Source organism: Dipodomys merriami, unplaced genomic scaffold, assembly GCF_024711535.1.
Source record: "Dipodomys merriami isolate MVZ:Mamm:240054 unplaced genomic scaffold, mDipMer1.0.p SCAF_322, whole genome shotgun sequence".
Lineage (NCBI taxonomy): Eukaryota > Metazoa > Chordata > Mammalia > Rodentia > Heteromyidae > Dipodomys > Dipodomys merriami.
Genome location: NW_027204738.1, coordinates 819,205 through 834,601, shown reverse-complemented (window position 1 = coordinate 834,601; position 15,397 = coordinate 819,205). Strand labels below are relative to the sequence as shown.

Genomic DNA, 15,397 nt, shown 5'->3' with positions numbered 1-15,397 from the left:
GTGAAAGCTGGCCAGGGTGGTACTGAGTCTGAGGAGGACAGTGTCCACTCACTCCTGCTGACCGAGGGTCACTTAGGTCCTCAAAGCAGGCGTCACAGCGCAGGGCAGACCTAGGGTGCTGGGTGGAGGGTGGCGGCCTGGCGCTGGGCTCTGCTGGGGCCGTGCTGCGGGCCAGGCGCCGCCCCCCGCCTCCCTGCCGCACCACCCGCCCAGCCTCCCTGCCGCCCCCTGCCGCCCCTGCCACGGAAGCACTGTCTCCACAGAAGGCCCTGGTGCAGGACGAGTGGGAGCAACCCACTGGGAGTTTGTCCTTCGGAGGCAGCTGGGCGAAGGCCACTTGGGAAGGCCTGCTGGGCTCCCGGCATCAAGTCAGGTGAGGCCTGCCCGGCTTCAGGCAGGCTCTGACCTCTGACCCCGGGCTCAGCTGGGGCCTGGGCCGTCCTGGAGCAGCATCTTCTTCCCCAGACGACATGAAGCTGGCCGACCTCACCAAGGAGATCGAGGCTCTGTCGAGCCTGAGGCGCGAGCGGCTGATCGGCTGCACCCCGTGTGCTCTGTGGGGGGGAGCCCGTGTACATCGTCACCGCGCTCAGGGGCAAGGGCCACCGCAGGCCTGCCTGCCTGGGCAGCGGCGCCACGGGCAGCCCTGAGACCTGTACCCCTTAGGGCCACCACCTCTGGGCAGGCTGTACCTCCTCCCTCTGGCTGGACCCTGGGCTCCTCCCTTCACAGGAAACGTTCCCAGCCGGGTCTTCCTCCTGTGCAGCGGCTGTCCTGGCTCTCCTTCAAGAGGACTGCGCCTGCAGCATCTCCCCCGGCCACGGGATGGGGCTCACCGCCAGGGCTGGGGCTCACGCAGGGGCCTTCCCATGGAGTGGGTTTGGCCAGGACTGCAGATGTCTGACCTGGCTGGCCTCTGGCCAGCAGAGCTTCAGACAGCGGCTGGTGGTTCTGAGACAGGCAGGAAGGGAGTCCAGGTTTGTGTCCAGCCTGTGAGCTGTGATGGTGGGCCCTGGGTGCGCGCCCCTCTGAGCCTCTTCCCTTGGGTCCAGGCTGGTAGCCACAGGGCAGTCCATCCAGGGGGTCCCTGGGCAGCCCAGGACCACCTCTTCCACCGACTCAGTCCCTGGTGGATGTGGAGCCGAGGCAGCGCTCTGGAGGTCTCCGGCCCCCGCAGGCCTGCCCCCGGCCCCCTGGCCCTGGCTGTGGGCTTCCTCCCTGCAGGCCCCGAGGGCCAGGCCCTGAGCCTGCTGCTGCTGCTGCTGGGCTTCACCTGCCAGGTGGCTGAGGGCGTGAGTGGCAAGTGGTCCTTGGGACCTGGCCACCAGGAACGTGCTTGTGAGCCATGACCTCACCTGTAAGGTGGCTGCTTTGGTTTGGCTGGGCTCCTCAAGAAGGGCGGGGCTCGGGGCTCCGCCCCCCCAGGGGAGGGCACTGTCCCCCCTCCCCCCACCCTTGCCCTCCTCCCAGGACGACGTCTAACCCCCCCTCCCCCCAGCAGCGGCTCCAAGATCCCAGTCAAGTGGACTGCACCCGAGCAGCCAGCTACCGAGAAGTCAGATTCAGATGTCTGGTCTTTTGGCATCCTGCTGTATGGTCTTTGCCTATGGCCAGTGTCCCTATGAAGGTGGGCCACCTGGCGGGGACAGGGCCTGTCTGGAAGTTTGGTCTGAGGGGCAGCCTGGAGGAGCATAGCTGCTCGGGCGCTGTGGACCCCTGGGGGGCAGGGCTCAGGCGGGAGGCCAGAGGGCTGGGAGGGAGTTCGGGGAGGCTGAGATCCCAAGGTCTTCATAGGGACCCCTGGTGGCCCCTCTTGTGACCTCACCCCCAGGAATGACCGACCACGAGAGACTACAACAGATCAGCAGAGGGTGCCGGCTGCCACGCCCGGCAGCTGCCGCCGAGGTCTGCGCTTCGGCTGCTCTGTGGGAGAAGCGGGTGCCATCCACAGGCGGCTCACCTGGGCCTCCTGTGACCCAGGGCTCCAGGTCCCTGCAGTCCACAGCCAGCAGGGCCACCCCGGACGGTGCCTGCCACCAACGCACACCAGAGACGCCACACCGCCCGCACCGGCACCGGACACGCGTCTGGCTGCGGCCCCTCTGCTGGGCTGGTGACACTGGCCTGTGCTCACCAGGTAGATGTCTGCTGATGGCGCAAGGCCACCAATGCCACCAAGGTGCTGTGCCGGGTGTGCCCGGGTCCCTGAGGGCACTGGGCAGAGATGTCCACGTGGAGCCAGCGGCTCCCTTCTTGCCCGAGCCTCTTCACTCCCCCCAGGGTCAAGAATGCCAGGCCCATTTCCTACTGGGGTTTTGTGGAAGTGGCCATACTTGGCTGCTGCTGGCTCACATCTGTCATTCTCGCTGCTCATGAGGCTGAGACTCTGAGGTCCCAAGCCAGGCTTGGCAGAAAAGTCTGTGAGACCCTCATCTGCAATCAACCAGCAAAACACCAGAAATGTGCATGCGTTTTAAGTGGCAGAAAGCCAGCCTTGGGGGAAAGGGCAAGCGGGAGCGCCAGGCCCCGCGTTCTCGCCCTGCTGGTGTTGCATATGTGCACACGCACATGAGTGCACACACACACAGACCCCACCCCCACACACAGCCTGAGCTGTGGTTCCCAGGAAGACCTCAGCTGCATACTGGCACCAATGGCCCTGCACCAACACTGCCCTGTCCCACCCACAGGCAGGGCAGGCTTGGGTACAATAAACATGCTCCCAATGACAGAGGTCTGCTCAGGTTGTTGCATCCCAGAGCCTGACGCTGGTCCACCCAGCCTGCAAAGGGACAGAGACCTGGACTAGTACAGCGAGGCACGCGGTACCCGGATGGCATCTGTGCAGCATGCCGGGGCCTCGTCAAAGCCTCAGGCCTCCCTGGGCCGGGCTGGATCGAGCCGGGCAGGCTGGGTCGTTCCAGTAGGCCACATTTGCATTTGGGGGAGCCTCTCGCTCCCCAGGAAGGGCAGGAATCTGAGTCACCAGAGGGTCCCCAAGGCCCACCTCAGCCTCGCAGCTGCTGTACCCAGAAGCCTGTGGGGTGGAGGGAGCTGGGGCTGAGTCCGCTCTGCACTGGGAGGCTCACCCACCAGGTGGCAGGAGGAAGCCACATCTGGACTGGGGCGGGGCTGCGGGACGCTGGAGACTTCCTGGAGAGAGGTGGGGTGGGTGGGGGAGGACAGCCTGGAGAGGGTGGGGCTGGGCCCTGACTGCAGATGGGTGGGGGGTAAGAAGCAGGGTGGCCAGCGGGACCGCCTCCTCTTCAGCCAGTGGCTCCAACCCCCACCAGAGCCAGCCTGGTGGCTCAGGCTGGGGTTTCCCCCCAGCTCAGCGGCAGTGGGGCCCAGGGCCTTGATGGGAGGGCACAGAGTGGGGGGGGGGAGGGGGATGGGCACAGGAGGGGGAGAGGACGGCCGGGGTTGAGGCTGCAGCACCCTCCGTGGGTTTGTCTGGGCACCTCAGCCGCTGCACGGCAGCTCGGGCTCTCCTGAGATTTCCCTGCTCCTGGCTTGGAACCCGTGAGCCAGGCCACTGCCCCGGACTCAGCTCGGCCCCAGCCACCCAAGGCTGGCTCCTCACATGGAGGCCAGCACTGTCTTCTTCCTGGCTAGTCCTCGTCTGAGCCCTCCCCTGCCCCTCCTTGCAGCTTGGTAGGACACAGAACCGGGCAGGCCAGCACGCTTGTGAACCTGCTAAATAATCCACATGCCTGTTCTGTTGTTGTTGCTGTGGGTCGTGGGGCCTGAACTCTGGGCCTGAACGCTATTCCTCAGCTCTTTAGCTCAAGGAGAGCACTCAACCACTTGAGCCACAGCACCACTTTTCTAGTGGTTTATTGGAGATGAGTCTCACAGAAGCTGGGTGCTGGTGGCTCACGCCTGTCAATCCTAGCTACTCAGGAGGCTGAGATCTGAGGATCGAGGTTCAAAGCCAGCCTGGGCAGGAACGTCCATGAGACTCTTATCTCCAATAAACCACCAGAAAACCAGAAGTGGCTCTGTGGCTCATGCAGTAGAGTGCTCGCCTTGAGCTGAAGAGCGCAGGGACAGCGCCCAGGCCCAGAGTTCAAGCCCCACGACTGACCAAAAATAAAAAAGGAGTCTCACAGACTTTCCTGCCCCGTCTGGCTTTAAACTGTGATCCTCAGATCTCAGCCCCCTGAGTAGCTAGGATGACAGGTGTGAGCCACTGGCACCCAGCTTCACATGCCTATTCTTAACCTCAAAATGAAGAATGGTCTTGCCTCCACTGTCTTCCTTTTAAGAAAGACAAACTTTAGGGGTTGCAGCTGGGGTAGTGTTTTAGTATATAGGCGGCCTTGGGTTAGTAGATAGGAGGCCTGGGCAGGATGAGTGGGACTCAAAGGAGTAGTTACTGTCTGTTCAAGTTCCAGGTGATTCTTTGTTACAGCTTTGGCAATCCCCACCCCCCACCCAGTGCAGCTTCCAGCAGGCCTCTAGGTAGGAACCCGTGAGGTGGGGGGCTCATTACAGGGCGGGGGGGGGGGACAGCGTTACCCTGGGGAGAATCAGCCTCAGGTCCACTGGCTGGGGTGGGGGCACAATGGCTGATAGGAGTGGGAGGGGGTGAGCTGGAGGGAGGGAGGAGGGCAGGGTAGGAAGGGGGGGACCCAGGCCTCCCGGGCCCTTGCTATCCTGTGTGCACTGCGGGCGTGCTCGGGCAGCTCCTCCTCCAGCAGGCTCACCCAGAGGCCCCGCTGCGCCCCGCTGCGCCCCGCCGTGCCCCGCTGCGCCCCGCCGTGCCCCGCTGCGCCCCGCCGTGCCCCGCTGCGCCCCGCCCTGCCCCACTCTGCCCCGCCGTGCCCCGCCGTGCCCCGCTGTGCCCCGCCGTGCCCCGCTGCGCCCCGCCCTGCCCCACTCTGCCCCGCCGTGCCCCGCTGTGCCCCGCCGTGCCCCGCCGTGCCCCGCCGTGCCCCGCCGTGCCCCGCTGCGCCCCGCCCTGCCCCACTCTGCCCCGCCGTGCCCCGCTGTGCCCCGCCGTGCCCCGCCGTGCCCCGCCGTGCCCCGCCGTGCCCCGCTGCGCCCCGCCGTGCCCCGCTGCGCCCCGCCGTGCCCCGCTGCGCCCCGCCCTGCCCCACTCTGCCCCGCCGTGCCCCGCCGTGCCCCGCTGCGCCCCGCTGCGCCCCGCTGCGCCCCGCCGTGCCCCACTCTGCCCCGCCGTGCCCCGCTGCGCCCCGCCGTGCCCCGCTGCGCCCCGCCCTGCCCCACTCTGCCCCGCCGTGCCCCGCCGTGCCCCGCCGTGCCCCACTCTGCCCCGCCGTGCCCCGCTGCGCCCCGCCGTGCCCCGCTGCGCCCCGCCCTGCCCCACTCTGTCCCGCCGTGCCCCGCTGTGCCCCGCTCTGCCCCACTCTGCCCCGCTGTGCCCCGCTCTGCCCCACTCTGTCCCGCCGTGCCCCGCTGTGCCCCGCTCTGCCCCACTCTGCCCCGCTGTGCCCCGCCCTGCCCCACTCTGCCCCGCCGTGCCCCGCCGTGCCCCGCCCTGCCCCACTCTGCCCCGCCGTGCCCCGCCGTGCCCCGCCGTGCCCCACTCTGCCCCGCCGTGCCCCGCTGCGCCCCGCCGTGCCCCGCTGCGCCCCGCCCTGCCCCACTCTGTCCCGCCGTGCCCCGCTGTGCCCCGCTCTGCCCCACTCTGCCCCGCTGTGCCCCGCTCTGCCCCGCCGTGCCCCGCCGTGCCCCGCTGTGCCCCTTTACGCCCCGGGGTCCTGGCCCAGCAGGCTGTCTGCAGGCTGCTCCTCTGGCCTAGCAGGCCTGGGAGTGTCTGCACACTCAGGTGGACAGTGTTGTAGCACCCTTCCCGGGCTGAGTCAGAAGCCCCGGCCCAGGTGTGCCCTTGATCCTCGCTATCACCCAAATCCTGGCACTGCCCTGTCTCCTTCTTCGAATCAAACCGGGGGCCCGTCCACCCCAGACCGGGCCCTAGACTGGGGGCCCGTCCACCCCAGACCTTGGGGGGGTAGCCCTCAGCCTGCCGTGCCCATCAGCTCTCGTCTCTGGTAGTGGGAGGCAGCCCTTGGAGGGGAGCTGTCCAGCAAGGGCAGGGAGCCTCCTGGTGGAAGTAGGCTGCAGCGTGTGCTCAGAAACCCACCCACGACCCTCATCCCCCTCCTATATTTCACCCCACACTTCCAAGAGCCACCCACGTGGCCATGGCTTCAGCTGACCCCACCTGCCTCCCACCTGGCCACAGACAGTGTGAGTGCCCAGCATGAAGGCCCTGGCAGGCCGAGGATGGGGGTGGGGGGGAGCAGGCGGGGAGCAGGCCACCAGGCTCTCTGAGCGGAACCAGGACCCGCCGGGGCCCTGGGAGTGGCTGGCCTTTGCTAACCTGAGGAACGGGCGGAGCGGTCTGCTGAGTTGGCCCTACCTCCTCCTCCCAGCTGCGGTGCCAGGCCCAGCCCACAGCTGGCCCTGCTTCCCTGCCTGCCATGGTGTCCCGTGGCCAGGACCCCGTGGGCCCCAAGTACGTGGGCCTCTGGGACTTCGATGCCAGAACAGACGAGGAGCTGAGCTTCCGGGCGGGGGACCCGCTCCGCGTGGTCTGGAAGGAAGAGCAGTGGTGGTGGGCCAGGCGGCTGGACGCAGCGGGCGGGACCCTGGCCGAGGGCTACGTGCCCCACAACTACCTGGCTGAGGAGGAGACGGTGGAGTCTGAGCCGTGAGTGGCGCCGGGCGGCGGGCACCGGGGAGGGCAGGGCCCCGGGGGGAGGCCACGCGGTAACACGGAGGCCGCACGTCTGGCCGGTCCTAGCCTGGCGTGCCACTCTGGTACCTGGCAGGGCTGGCCATGTGAACGTGTGGCCTCGGGGACAGGGCCTCGCTCTCCTTTCCATCCACGACCACCTCCAGTCAGGAGTGCGGCTCTGTGACTCTCAGGGCCGAGGTCCCGGGTGGGCGGCCAGGACACTGGTCGCGAAGTGTGTGCCAGCGTAGGGCCTTTGGGTGTGACATTTACTCACTTTCCAAACAGCCAGAACCAGGTCTGCGACCTACTTAGTAGGCAGGACGGTACTGGGACATGCCTGTCACCCACAGCGTGTGTGGGAAGAAATGGTCCAGTCCATGTCCCTCTGCCTGGCACCCGGGACCCGTGCCCCTCCCCTCCCCTCCCCTCCCCTCCCTGCTGCTGCCCCTGGTCCAGTCCATGCCCCTCCCCTCCCCTCCCTGCTGCTGCCCCTGGTCCAGTCCATGCCCCTCCCCTCCCCTCTGCCTGGCACCCGGGTCCAGTCCATGCCCCTCCCCTCCCCTCCCCTCCCTGCTGCTGCCCCTGGTCCAGTCCATGCCCCTCCCCTCCCCTCCCTGCTGCTGCCCCTGGTCCAGTCCATGCCCCTCCCCTCCCCTCCCTGCTGCTGCCCCTGGTCCAGTCCATGCCCCTCCCCTCCCCTCCCCTCCCTGCTGCTGCCCCTGGTCCAGTCCATGCCACCTCCCCTTCCCTCCCCTCCCCTCCCCTTCCTGCTGCTGCCCCTGGTCCAGTCCATGCCACCTCCCCTTCCCTCCCCTCCCCTCCCCTTCCTGCTGCTGCCCCTGGTCCAGTCCATGCCACCTCCCCTCCCCTCCCCTCCCCTCCCTGCTGCTGCCCCTGGTCCAGTCCATGCCACCTCCCCTTCCCTCCCCTCCCCTCTGCCTGGCACCCGGGTCCAGTCCATGCCCCTCCCCTCCCCTCCCCTCCCCTCCCCTCCCCTCTGCCTGGCACCCGGGTCCAGTCCATGCCCCTCCCCTCCCCTCCCCTTCCTGCTGCTGCCCCTGGTCCAGTCCATGCCACCTCCCCTCCCCTCCCCTCCCCTCCCTGCTGCTGCCCCTGGTCCAGTCCATGCTACCCCCACCCGTCCTCTACGTGGGGGGCCTCCAGAGCCCGTTGGGTCCAGGGGCAGCTGGCACAGGTGGCGGCACTGACGACCTGGTGTCTGAGGCAGCTCTGAGCTGGCCTGAGGGGCCCTGTGGGGTGGGCTGAGGGCTGGCCGGGGTCCTGCGGGGTCAGACTCTGCCTCCCTGCAGGTGGTTCTTCGGCCGCATCTCCCGCTCGGAAGCCACGCACCGGCTGCAGGCAGAGGGCAGCTCCACCGGCTCGTTTTTGGTCAGGGTCAGCGAGAAGCCAGGTGCTGACTACGTGCTCTCAGGTACCTCGGCCCGGGGGGGTCCCGGAGCCGCCTGGTCACACGGAGGCCTCCACGGGGCAGGAAGCAAGGGGCCCCTCTGGGGTGGGGCTTCTCTGAGCTCCTCTCCAGCCAACCCACAGGGGTCCTGTCCCACGCGTGGCCCTGCACTTGAGAGCTGGGAGCAGGAGCTGGACACAGGAAGCGGCCCTGCCTGGGAGGGGGCTGGGGCCCCAGGCCGCGCGGCCCCTCACCGTTCGGCCCACCACCCTCCCCAGTGCGGGATGCCCAGGCCGTTCGGCACTACCGGATTCGGCGGCTCTCGGGCGGCCGGCTGCACCTGAACGACTCGGTGTCCTTCCCCAGCCTGCCGGAGCTGGTGAGCTATCACAGGGCCCGGAGCCTGGCTCCCGGCCTGCGGCTGACCACGCCCTGCTGGAAGGTAGGCCCCGCCCCGTGCAGCGTCCCTGGGGGGGAGCGCAGATGTGCAGGGACGTGCCCGGCCGTCACTCAGCTGTGCTGCAGGAGCTCCGTGAAGCCCCACACGGGGAATTCCCGAAGAGGGCCAAAAGCTAGAGAGGACCCTGGCCGTGCCCCAGGGTAGGGGTGCTCAGCCTTTGCCATGCTGGGTGGGGCCCTCAGTGTGGGGCGGAGTCTGAGCTCCCTGGGCAGGCTTGGAGAAGGCCCTTCTTGAGCACCAGCACTGGCTGGCACCCTGCCGGGCCCCGTCTTCTCTGCCCTGTCTTCTCCGCCCGCCTTTCTCTCCAGCACGAGTCGGAGCCTCTGCCGCAGTGGGCGGACTGGGAGCGGCCGCGGGAGGAGTTCACGCTGTGCAGGAAGCTGGGGGCTGGTTATTTTGGGGAGGTCTTTGAGGGGCTCTGGAAAGACCAATTCCGAGTGGCCGTCAAGGTGATCTCTCGAGGTGAGTAGGGTCACGGTCAGCTTGGTCAGGGGCCCTTCCCGCCAGCCTGGTCCTTCACCAGGGCTGTGCCTGACACAGACACCGGCCTGCACAGCACCCTGGAGGGCTGCTTTCTTCCCATGATGCCCAGGTTTTCGTTTTGCCAGTCCTGGGATGTGAACTCAGGGCCTGAGCCCTGCCCCTGAGCCTCTTTGTGCTCAAGGCTAGCCCTCTACCACTTGAGCCACAGCTCCACCTCCAGCTTTTTCTGAGTGGTGGAGATAAGAGTCTCATGGACTTTCCTGCCCGGGCTGGCTTTGAACTGCGATCCTCGGATCTCAGCCTCCTCGGTAGCTAGGATGACAGGCGGGAGCCGCCACACCTGGAGGCACCTTGTTTTCCCTAAATGCACTTACTAGCTAAAGAGATTTAAATCCTTAACGAAACAGGAAACTTACCGTAATCACTAGAAGTCTGACAGGCTCCCCTGAACCCCAGAGCCTCCAGGGTTTGTCCCCAAACCACGGGGGCCAGCAGAGCAGCCCGGAAGCTTCTGCTGGGGCGGGGCGGGCTTGCGTGGCCTGGAGTGTCAGGCCCAGAACATCCATGTTCTCAGAGCCCCTGCAGGGCCGATCATTCCCACCGGCCCCTCCTCGCAGACAACCTCCAGCACCAGCACACCTTCCAGTCGGAGATCCAGGCCATGAAGAAGCTGCGGCACAAGCACATCCTGGCGCTGTACGCGGTGGCATCCCTGGGGGACCCTGTCTACATCATCACGGAGCTCATGGCCAAGGGCAGCCTGCTGGAGCTGCTGCGGGGTGAGTGAGCAGCCTGCCCTGCCCAGAGCTCCCAGAGCCTCTGGCCGAAGATGGGAAACACAGAGAAGAACGTGAAGATGTAGACTGTCCATTTCTTGTAGGATAGCCAGCAAATTCTCGAACAAGCTTGTCTCCCCCTCTCTCCCCTGCCCCCCTCCTCTGGCTGGTGCTCAAGATCCCAGCCTCACTTCCAACAGCTGATCACTTGTTTGATCAAGAAATGACTTAAACTGGGTCTAGTGACTCACGCTTGTCATCCCAGCTACTCTGGAGGCTGAGATCTGAGGATCACAGGTCAAAGCCAGCCCAGCAGGAAAGTCCATAAGACTCTTATCTCCAATGAACCACTAGAATGCTGGAAGTGGCGCTGTGGCTCAAGTGCTCACCTTGAGCTGAAGAGCTGAGGGACAGTGCCCAGGCCCAGAGTTCAGGCCCCACGACCACACCACACACACACACACATACACATACACATACACATACACTAATATTGTTATTATAAGGTGATATACAGAGGGAGCACTTTTTTTTTTTTTTGTCAATCATAGGGCTTGAACTCTGGGCCTGGGTGCTGTCCCTCAGCTCTTCAGCTCAAGGCGAGTGCTCTACCACTTGAGCCACAGCGCCACTTCTGGTTTCCTGACTGGTTTATTGGAGATAAGAGTCTCATGGACTTTCCTGCCTGGGCTGGCTTTGAACTGAGATCCTCAGATCTCAGCCTCCTGTGTAGCTTGGATTATAGGCGTGAGCCACCGGTGCCCGGCTCAATAAAACATTTTTTTAAGAAGTAGAGTGCTTGCCTAGCAAACACAAGCACTGAATTTAGGGTACTGGTAGCTCAGCTACTGAGTTTAGCTGGGTACTGGTGGCTCAGATACTGGGTTTAGCTGGGTACTGGTGGCTCAGCTCAAGAAGCTGAGAACTGAGATCTGAGATCTGTAATTTGAAGCAAATCTTTGTAATTTGAAGAGTCTCACCGACTCTTATCTCTAATTAACTAGCAAAAAAGTGGAAAGTAGAGGTGTGGCTCAAATGGTAGAGTGCCAGCCTTGAACAAAAAGCCAAGTGAGAGTGTGAGGCTCTGAATTCAAGTCCCAACACTGGTGTGTGTGTGCGCACACACACTCACACTCACACCCCTGAGCGCAAACCCCAGTACTGCCAAAAGAAATGACTTAAAATGTGATTAATGACTTGAGGAAACACAGCTCAGTACAGACGAGAAGAGCCACTCTTGGGGGTGGGGCGATGCTCAGTTGGTAGAGCCTGAGCCACTGAGAGAAAACATCGGTAGAGTTTGAGTCTCAGTCTCAGACCCAACAAAATAGTTGCAATTACACCCGTAGCCAGTGCAGTCCACTTTACCCGTGGGCTCAGAGTGGTCTGTCGCCCTGCAGCTTCTCCGGCCCAGGACCTGCTGCCCCTCCCTCTGATGTGTGAACCCCTCACACGCTCCAAGAGCCTCATCTTCAATGCCAAAACCACGACGGTCTTTCCCAAGCCACTGAGACGCTCTATTTCCAAATACTAGCACAAAACACTGCACTTAGGAAGAATGACATCGAGTGTGTTTGTGTGTGCCTGGGATACGTGTTTGAGTGTCACATTTACAATTCTCACGGCAGAAAGTTTGTAACCTGTTTTTCACATAACAAGCTCCATTGTCCAACGCAGCCAGATAAGCTACAGCCCCCAGCCATGCCTGCCGCCCCGCCTCGGGAGGGTGCCCAGGCTAGGTGACCGAGCTGTGGCCGATGCCCGGATACACAAATCTTGGAGCTGAGTTGACTCTCTCAGCCCCCAGAGCGAAGCTGCGGGGCCGAGGTGGTGTGTGCACTGCTCTTGGACCAGATGCACACTGTGGAAGGACTGGTCTGGCCTGTGCTTCTGTGCGGATCTTAAGCCAGGCCTCCTGGCCTCCCCTGGCCTCCTGCCCTCCCCTGCCCTCTTCTGGTTGGCCAGCTGACTCTGACCTCTGGTTGTGCTGCAGAGTCTGATGAGAAGGTCCTGCCCGGGTCGGAGCTGGCGGACATGGCGGCACAGGTGGCTGCGGGCATGTGCTATCTAGAATCACAGAACTATATCCACCGAGACCTGGCTGCCAGGAACATCCTCGTGGGGGAGAACAACATCTGCAAAGTGGGCGACTTCGGGTTGGCCCGGCTCATCAAGGTGGGCTCCGGGAGATGGCCCGGGTGGTGGGGCCTCCTCTCCTCTGGGCTCCTGGCTGCAATCGCAGCCGCAGCGGGGGGGGGGGGGGATTCCTTGCGGACAAGGGGTGGCTCCGTCCACACAGATGTGGCCTCAGTCCCAGGTGCGCTGGCCCAGCCCTCGGCACCCAGACCTAAGCTGGAGCCTCCTGCATTTGCCGCCCGTGTTCTTCACAGCCTTGCTCCCTGCTGCCTCTGTCCGCGCCCGGGCCCAGGCAGTCCTGTGGAGCTGTCCTGGACCCCTCCAGCGCTGCGGGCAGCAGTCAGCCATCAGACTAGGCAGTACCGCATGCTGCAGACTTGCCATCAGACTAGGCAGTACCGCGTGCTGCAGACTTGCCATCAGACTAGGCAGTACCGCGTGCTGCAGACTTGCCATCAGACTAGGCAGTACCGCGTGCTGCAGACTTGCCATCAGACTAGGCAGTACCGCGTGCTGCAGACTTGACTTGCCCCCAGGACCTCGGCCCCACTGTCCACGCTGCAGGGGGTCACTGGCCCCTGTGGTTGCAGGAGGACATCTACCTTTCTCACGAGCACAGCATCCCCTACAAGTGGACGGCTCCCGAGGCGCTCTCCCGAGGACATTACTCCATCAAGTCTGACGTCTGGTCCTTCGGAGTTCTCCTCCACGAGATCTTCAGCAGGGGTCAGACCCCCTACCCAGGTAATCTCCCGGTGCACCTGCCTGAAGAGGCGGTGGGGCAGGGCCCTGGTGTCCGGCAGAAGCGCTGCGCGGTGGCCTCGCCTCTGAAGTGTTTGCTGGCCCTCCAGGGGCAGCTGCTCCTCGGCCCTGTCCTGGCGTGACCTCCTGGCGTCTCTGTCCGGAGGGCATGTGCTGAGGCACCCTGCGTGGCAGGCCACCGGGCCCTCTGCCGGGGAAGCTTCCGGAGGGACTGGCAGCCAGCTGTGTGCCAGGTGCACCAGCACCAGCCTCCCCCTCTCCAGCTCCGCCTTCCCTCCTGGCCGCAGGCATGTCCAACCACGAGGCCTTCCTGAGGGTGAACGCAGGCTACCGAATGCCCTGCCCCGCAGGGTGCCCGCCCAGCGTGCATCAGCTGATGTGCTCCTGCTGGAGCCAGGATCCCGAGCGGAGGCCTTGCTTCAGAGACCTGCGTGAGCGGCTGTCCAGCCTCACCAGGTACGAGAACCCGCTCTGAACAGCCCGGAGGAAGCCAGGCCGGGCGGACGAGGGGCCTGCCGCCGTCCCGGACATCCTCTGGCTACAAAGTGGGCGCAGAAGACATACGGCCAACACAGCAAATCTGGCTCAGTGGAAGCAGCAGAGCAGCGCAGCGGCCCCTCTCCACCCCTTCCTTCAGGACACAGTCCCCAGGAGGCCACTGTCTCTGTCCTCCCTGCTCCCTGATCTCGTGGCACAGGTGTCCTGCCTGTCCCTGAGGAGAGGCCAGTTGCCAGGAGTCTGAGCAACTAGACACCTGCCCGGCCAGGCCCTGCACCACAGCCCTTCCTGCACCTTCACAGAACCCAGGCCGGATAAACTGGACCTTTCCTTCTGCCAGCCTGCCTCACCTGAGAAGATCCCTTTCTGGTGTCCAGCCAGGGGCGGCAGAGGGGTGAGGGGTAAGCTTCCGACCTCGGCCCTCCCAGGTCTCTGCCTGTGGTGCCTGCGTGGAAGAGCAAGGGAGAAGCCTCTTGTTCTCTTTGCCAAAGTCCGATGAGGGTTCGGAGGCCTCTGTCTGGTCGGGGTGGGCTGCCGTTCCTTCCAGGGGCGGCTGTGGGTTCTGACAGGCTGGCCATGCTGATGGGGTGTGGGCATGGGCACAGAGCAGGAGAGGGGCCCAGCCTGCTTCCCCCCCAAACAGGCCCTTCTTCCTCTCACTGGCCTAAGGCTTCATCAGCCTGCACTTCCTGCCCTTCCTTCTCAGGGCATTTGGCCCACGGTGGAGTTATGAAGGGCTCTTGGCTTTGGTTCTGCCACTGGACAGTCATCTTTAGGTTTAAAGGAGCTCATGCTGTGGGCTCACCCCTGTCCTGTTGATAATGGGGCACTTGAGGATTTTTTAGAGCTTGCTGGTCAAAAGCGGACTTACTAGAAGCTCATGTTCAAATGGAAGATGTGTTCTAAGCACCCTCCCCCAACCCCGGCATGGACTTCAGCCAGCAGCCCCCACCCCTTCACCCCTTCTGAAAGCCTGCGGGTCACACGCTCTGCCCGTCTCCCCTGCCCCTTGGGGTCTGGCCCCGGGTGGCTCCTGCCCCTGCCTGCCATTCCACAGCTGCGGCCCAGCAGGGCCCCACCCCCACCCACACGGGGCCTTCGCGCTCTGGAGGGGCAACTTCTTGATGGCTTACTGGAATGAGCTGATGCATTCTCAGGACACCCCTGACGAGAGGCAGATGCCTCCAAGCCCACCGAGCGTGCACTCTGTGCCAGAAATAAGTGTCCTGTGCTCTCCTGCAACAGAGTCATCTTTTGAAATAGAAATTCCAGGGATCCAGCCGGGCACTGGTGGCTCACGCCTGTAGTCCTAGCAACGTAGGAGGCTGAGATCTGTGGATGGCAGCTCAAAGCCTTATCTCCAATTAACCACCAGAAAAACAAAAGTGGCGCTGTGGCTCAAAGTGGTGGAGTGCTAGCCTTGAGCTGAAGAGCTGAGGGACAGCGCCCAGGCCCAGAGTTCAGGCCCCATGACTGGACCCCCCCCCCCTAAAAAAAAGTTCAGGAACAGTGCCCAGGCCCTGGGTTCAAGCCCTAGGACTGGCAAAAAAAAAAAAAAAGGAAAGAAGGGCAAACTCCTGTTTGTGGACGGGAGCGGGCTCACGGGGTAGAGCACTTGCCTGTGGAGGAAAAGCCCTAAGTTAGAAAACCCAGTACCACCAGAAATAACTATTCGAAAACTGAACAGGCAAAAGGTCTTGTGTACAAACATTAGTACCAAGCTTTTAACCACCTGAATAAACGGAAACTTTTTTTTTTCTTGCCAGAAATACAATTTGGGCAAAAATGCGAGTGGATATAAGCCTGTGTTACTTCGGACTAGCACATTCTATGTTGTCTCTGTGTCATGGAGGTTTGTTTTATGTATATAGAGCATTTTTTATTTAAAGTTCACAATTTAGAACCATTTTTGGTAAGCAAAACTAGTTCTAGGTGCGGGCAGAACAGAACAGAACACATTGAAAGTGATGCAGATATAACTTCTTCCAACTTGGCTTAGTCAAACAGGCTTAAGTTAATTTTACTGGATGATAAAACTAGAAATCCAATCCAAAAGCAGAATGGACAGGAAGAGAGATGGAGAGGAGGGAAGAAAGGAGAGAAGTTGGGCACCTGCGGCTCAGCCTATAATCTAAGCTACTCAGGAGGTTGACACCCAGAGGGCTTGC

At 63.4% G+C, this 15,397-nt stretch overlaps 1 protein-coding gene across 1 annotated transcript; it reads left to right on the top strand.

Annotated features, from left to right (window-relative positions):
• The first annotated feature begins 6,449 nt into the window (after nt 1-6,449).
• LOC138841571 (protein-tyrosine kinase 6-like) lies at nt 6,450-15,173 on the top strand. Its single transcript, XM_070042325.1, has 8 exons — nt 6,450-6,679; nt 8,017-8,138; nt 8,393-8,556; nt 8,883-9,036; nt 9,675-9,836; nt 11,827-12,008; nt 12,560-12,713; nt 13,019-15,173. Exons 1-8 carry the CDS (start codon nt 6,450-6,452, stop codon nt 13,204-13,206), a joined length of 1,356 nt encoding a protein of 451 aa, XP_069898426.1. The 3' UTR covers nt 13,207-15,173.
• The last annotated feature ends 224 nt before the right edge of the window (nt 15,174-15,397 follow it).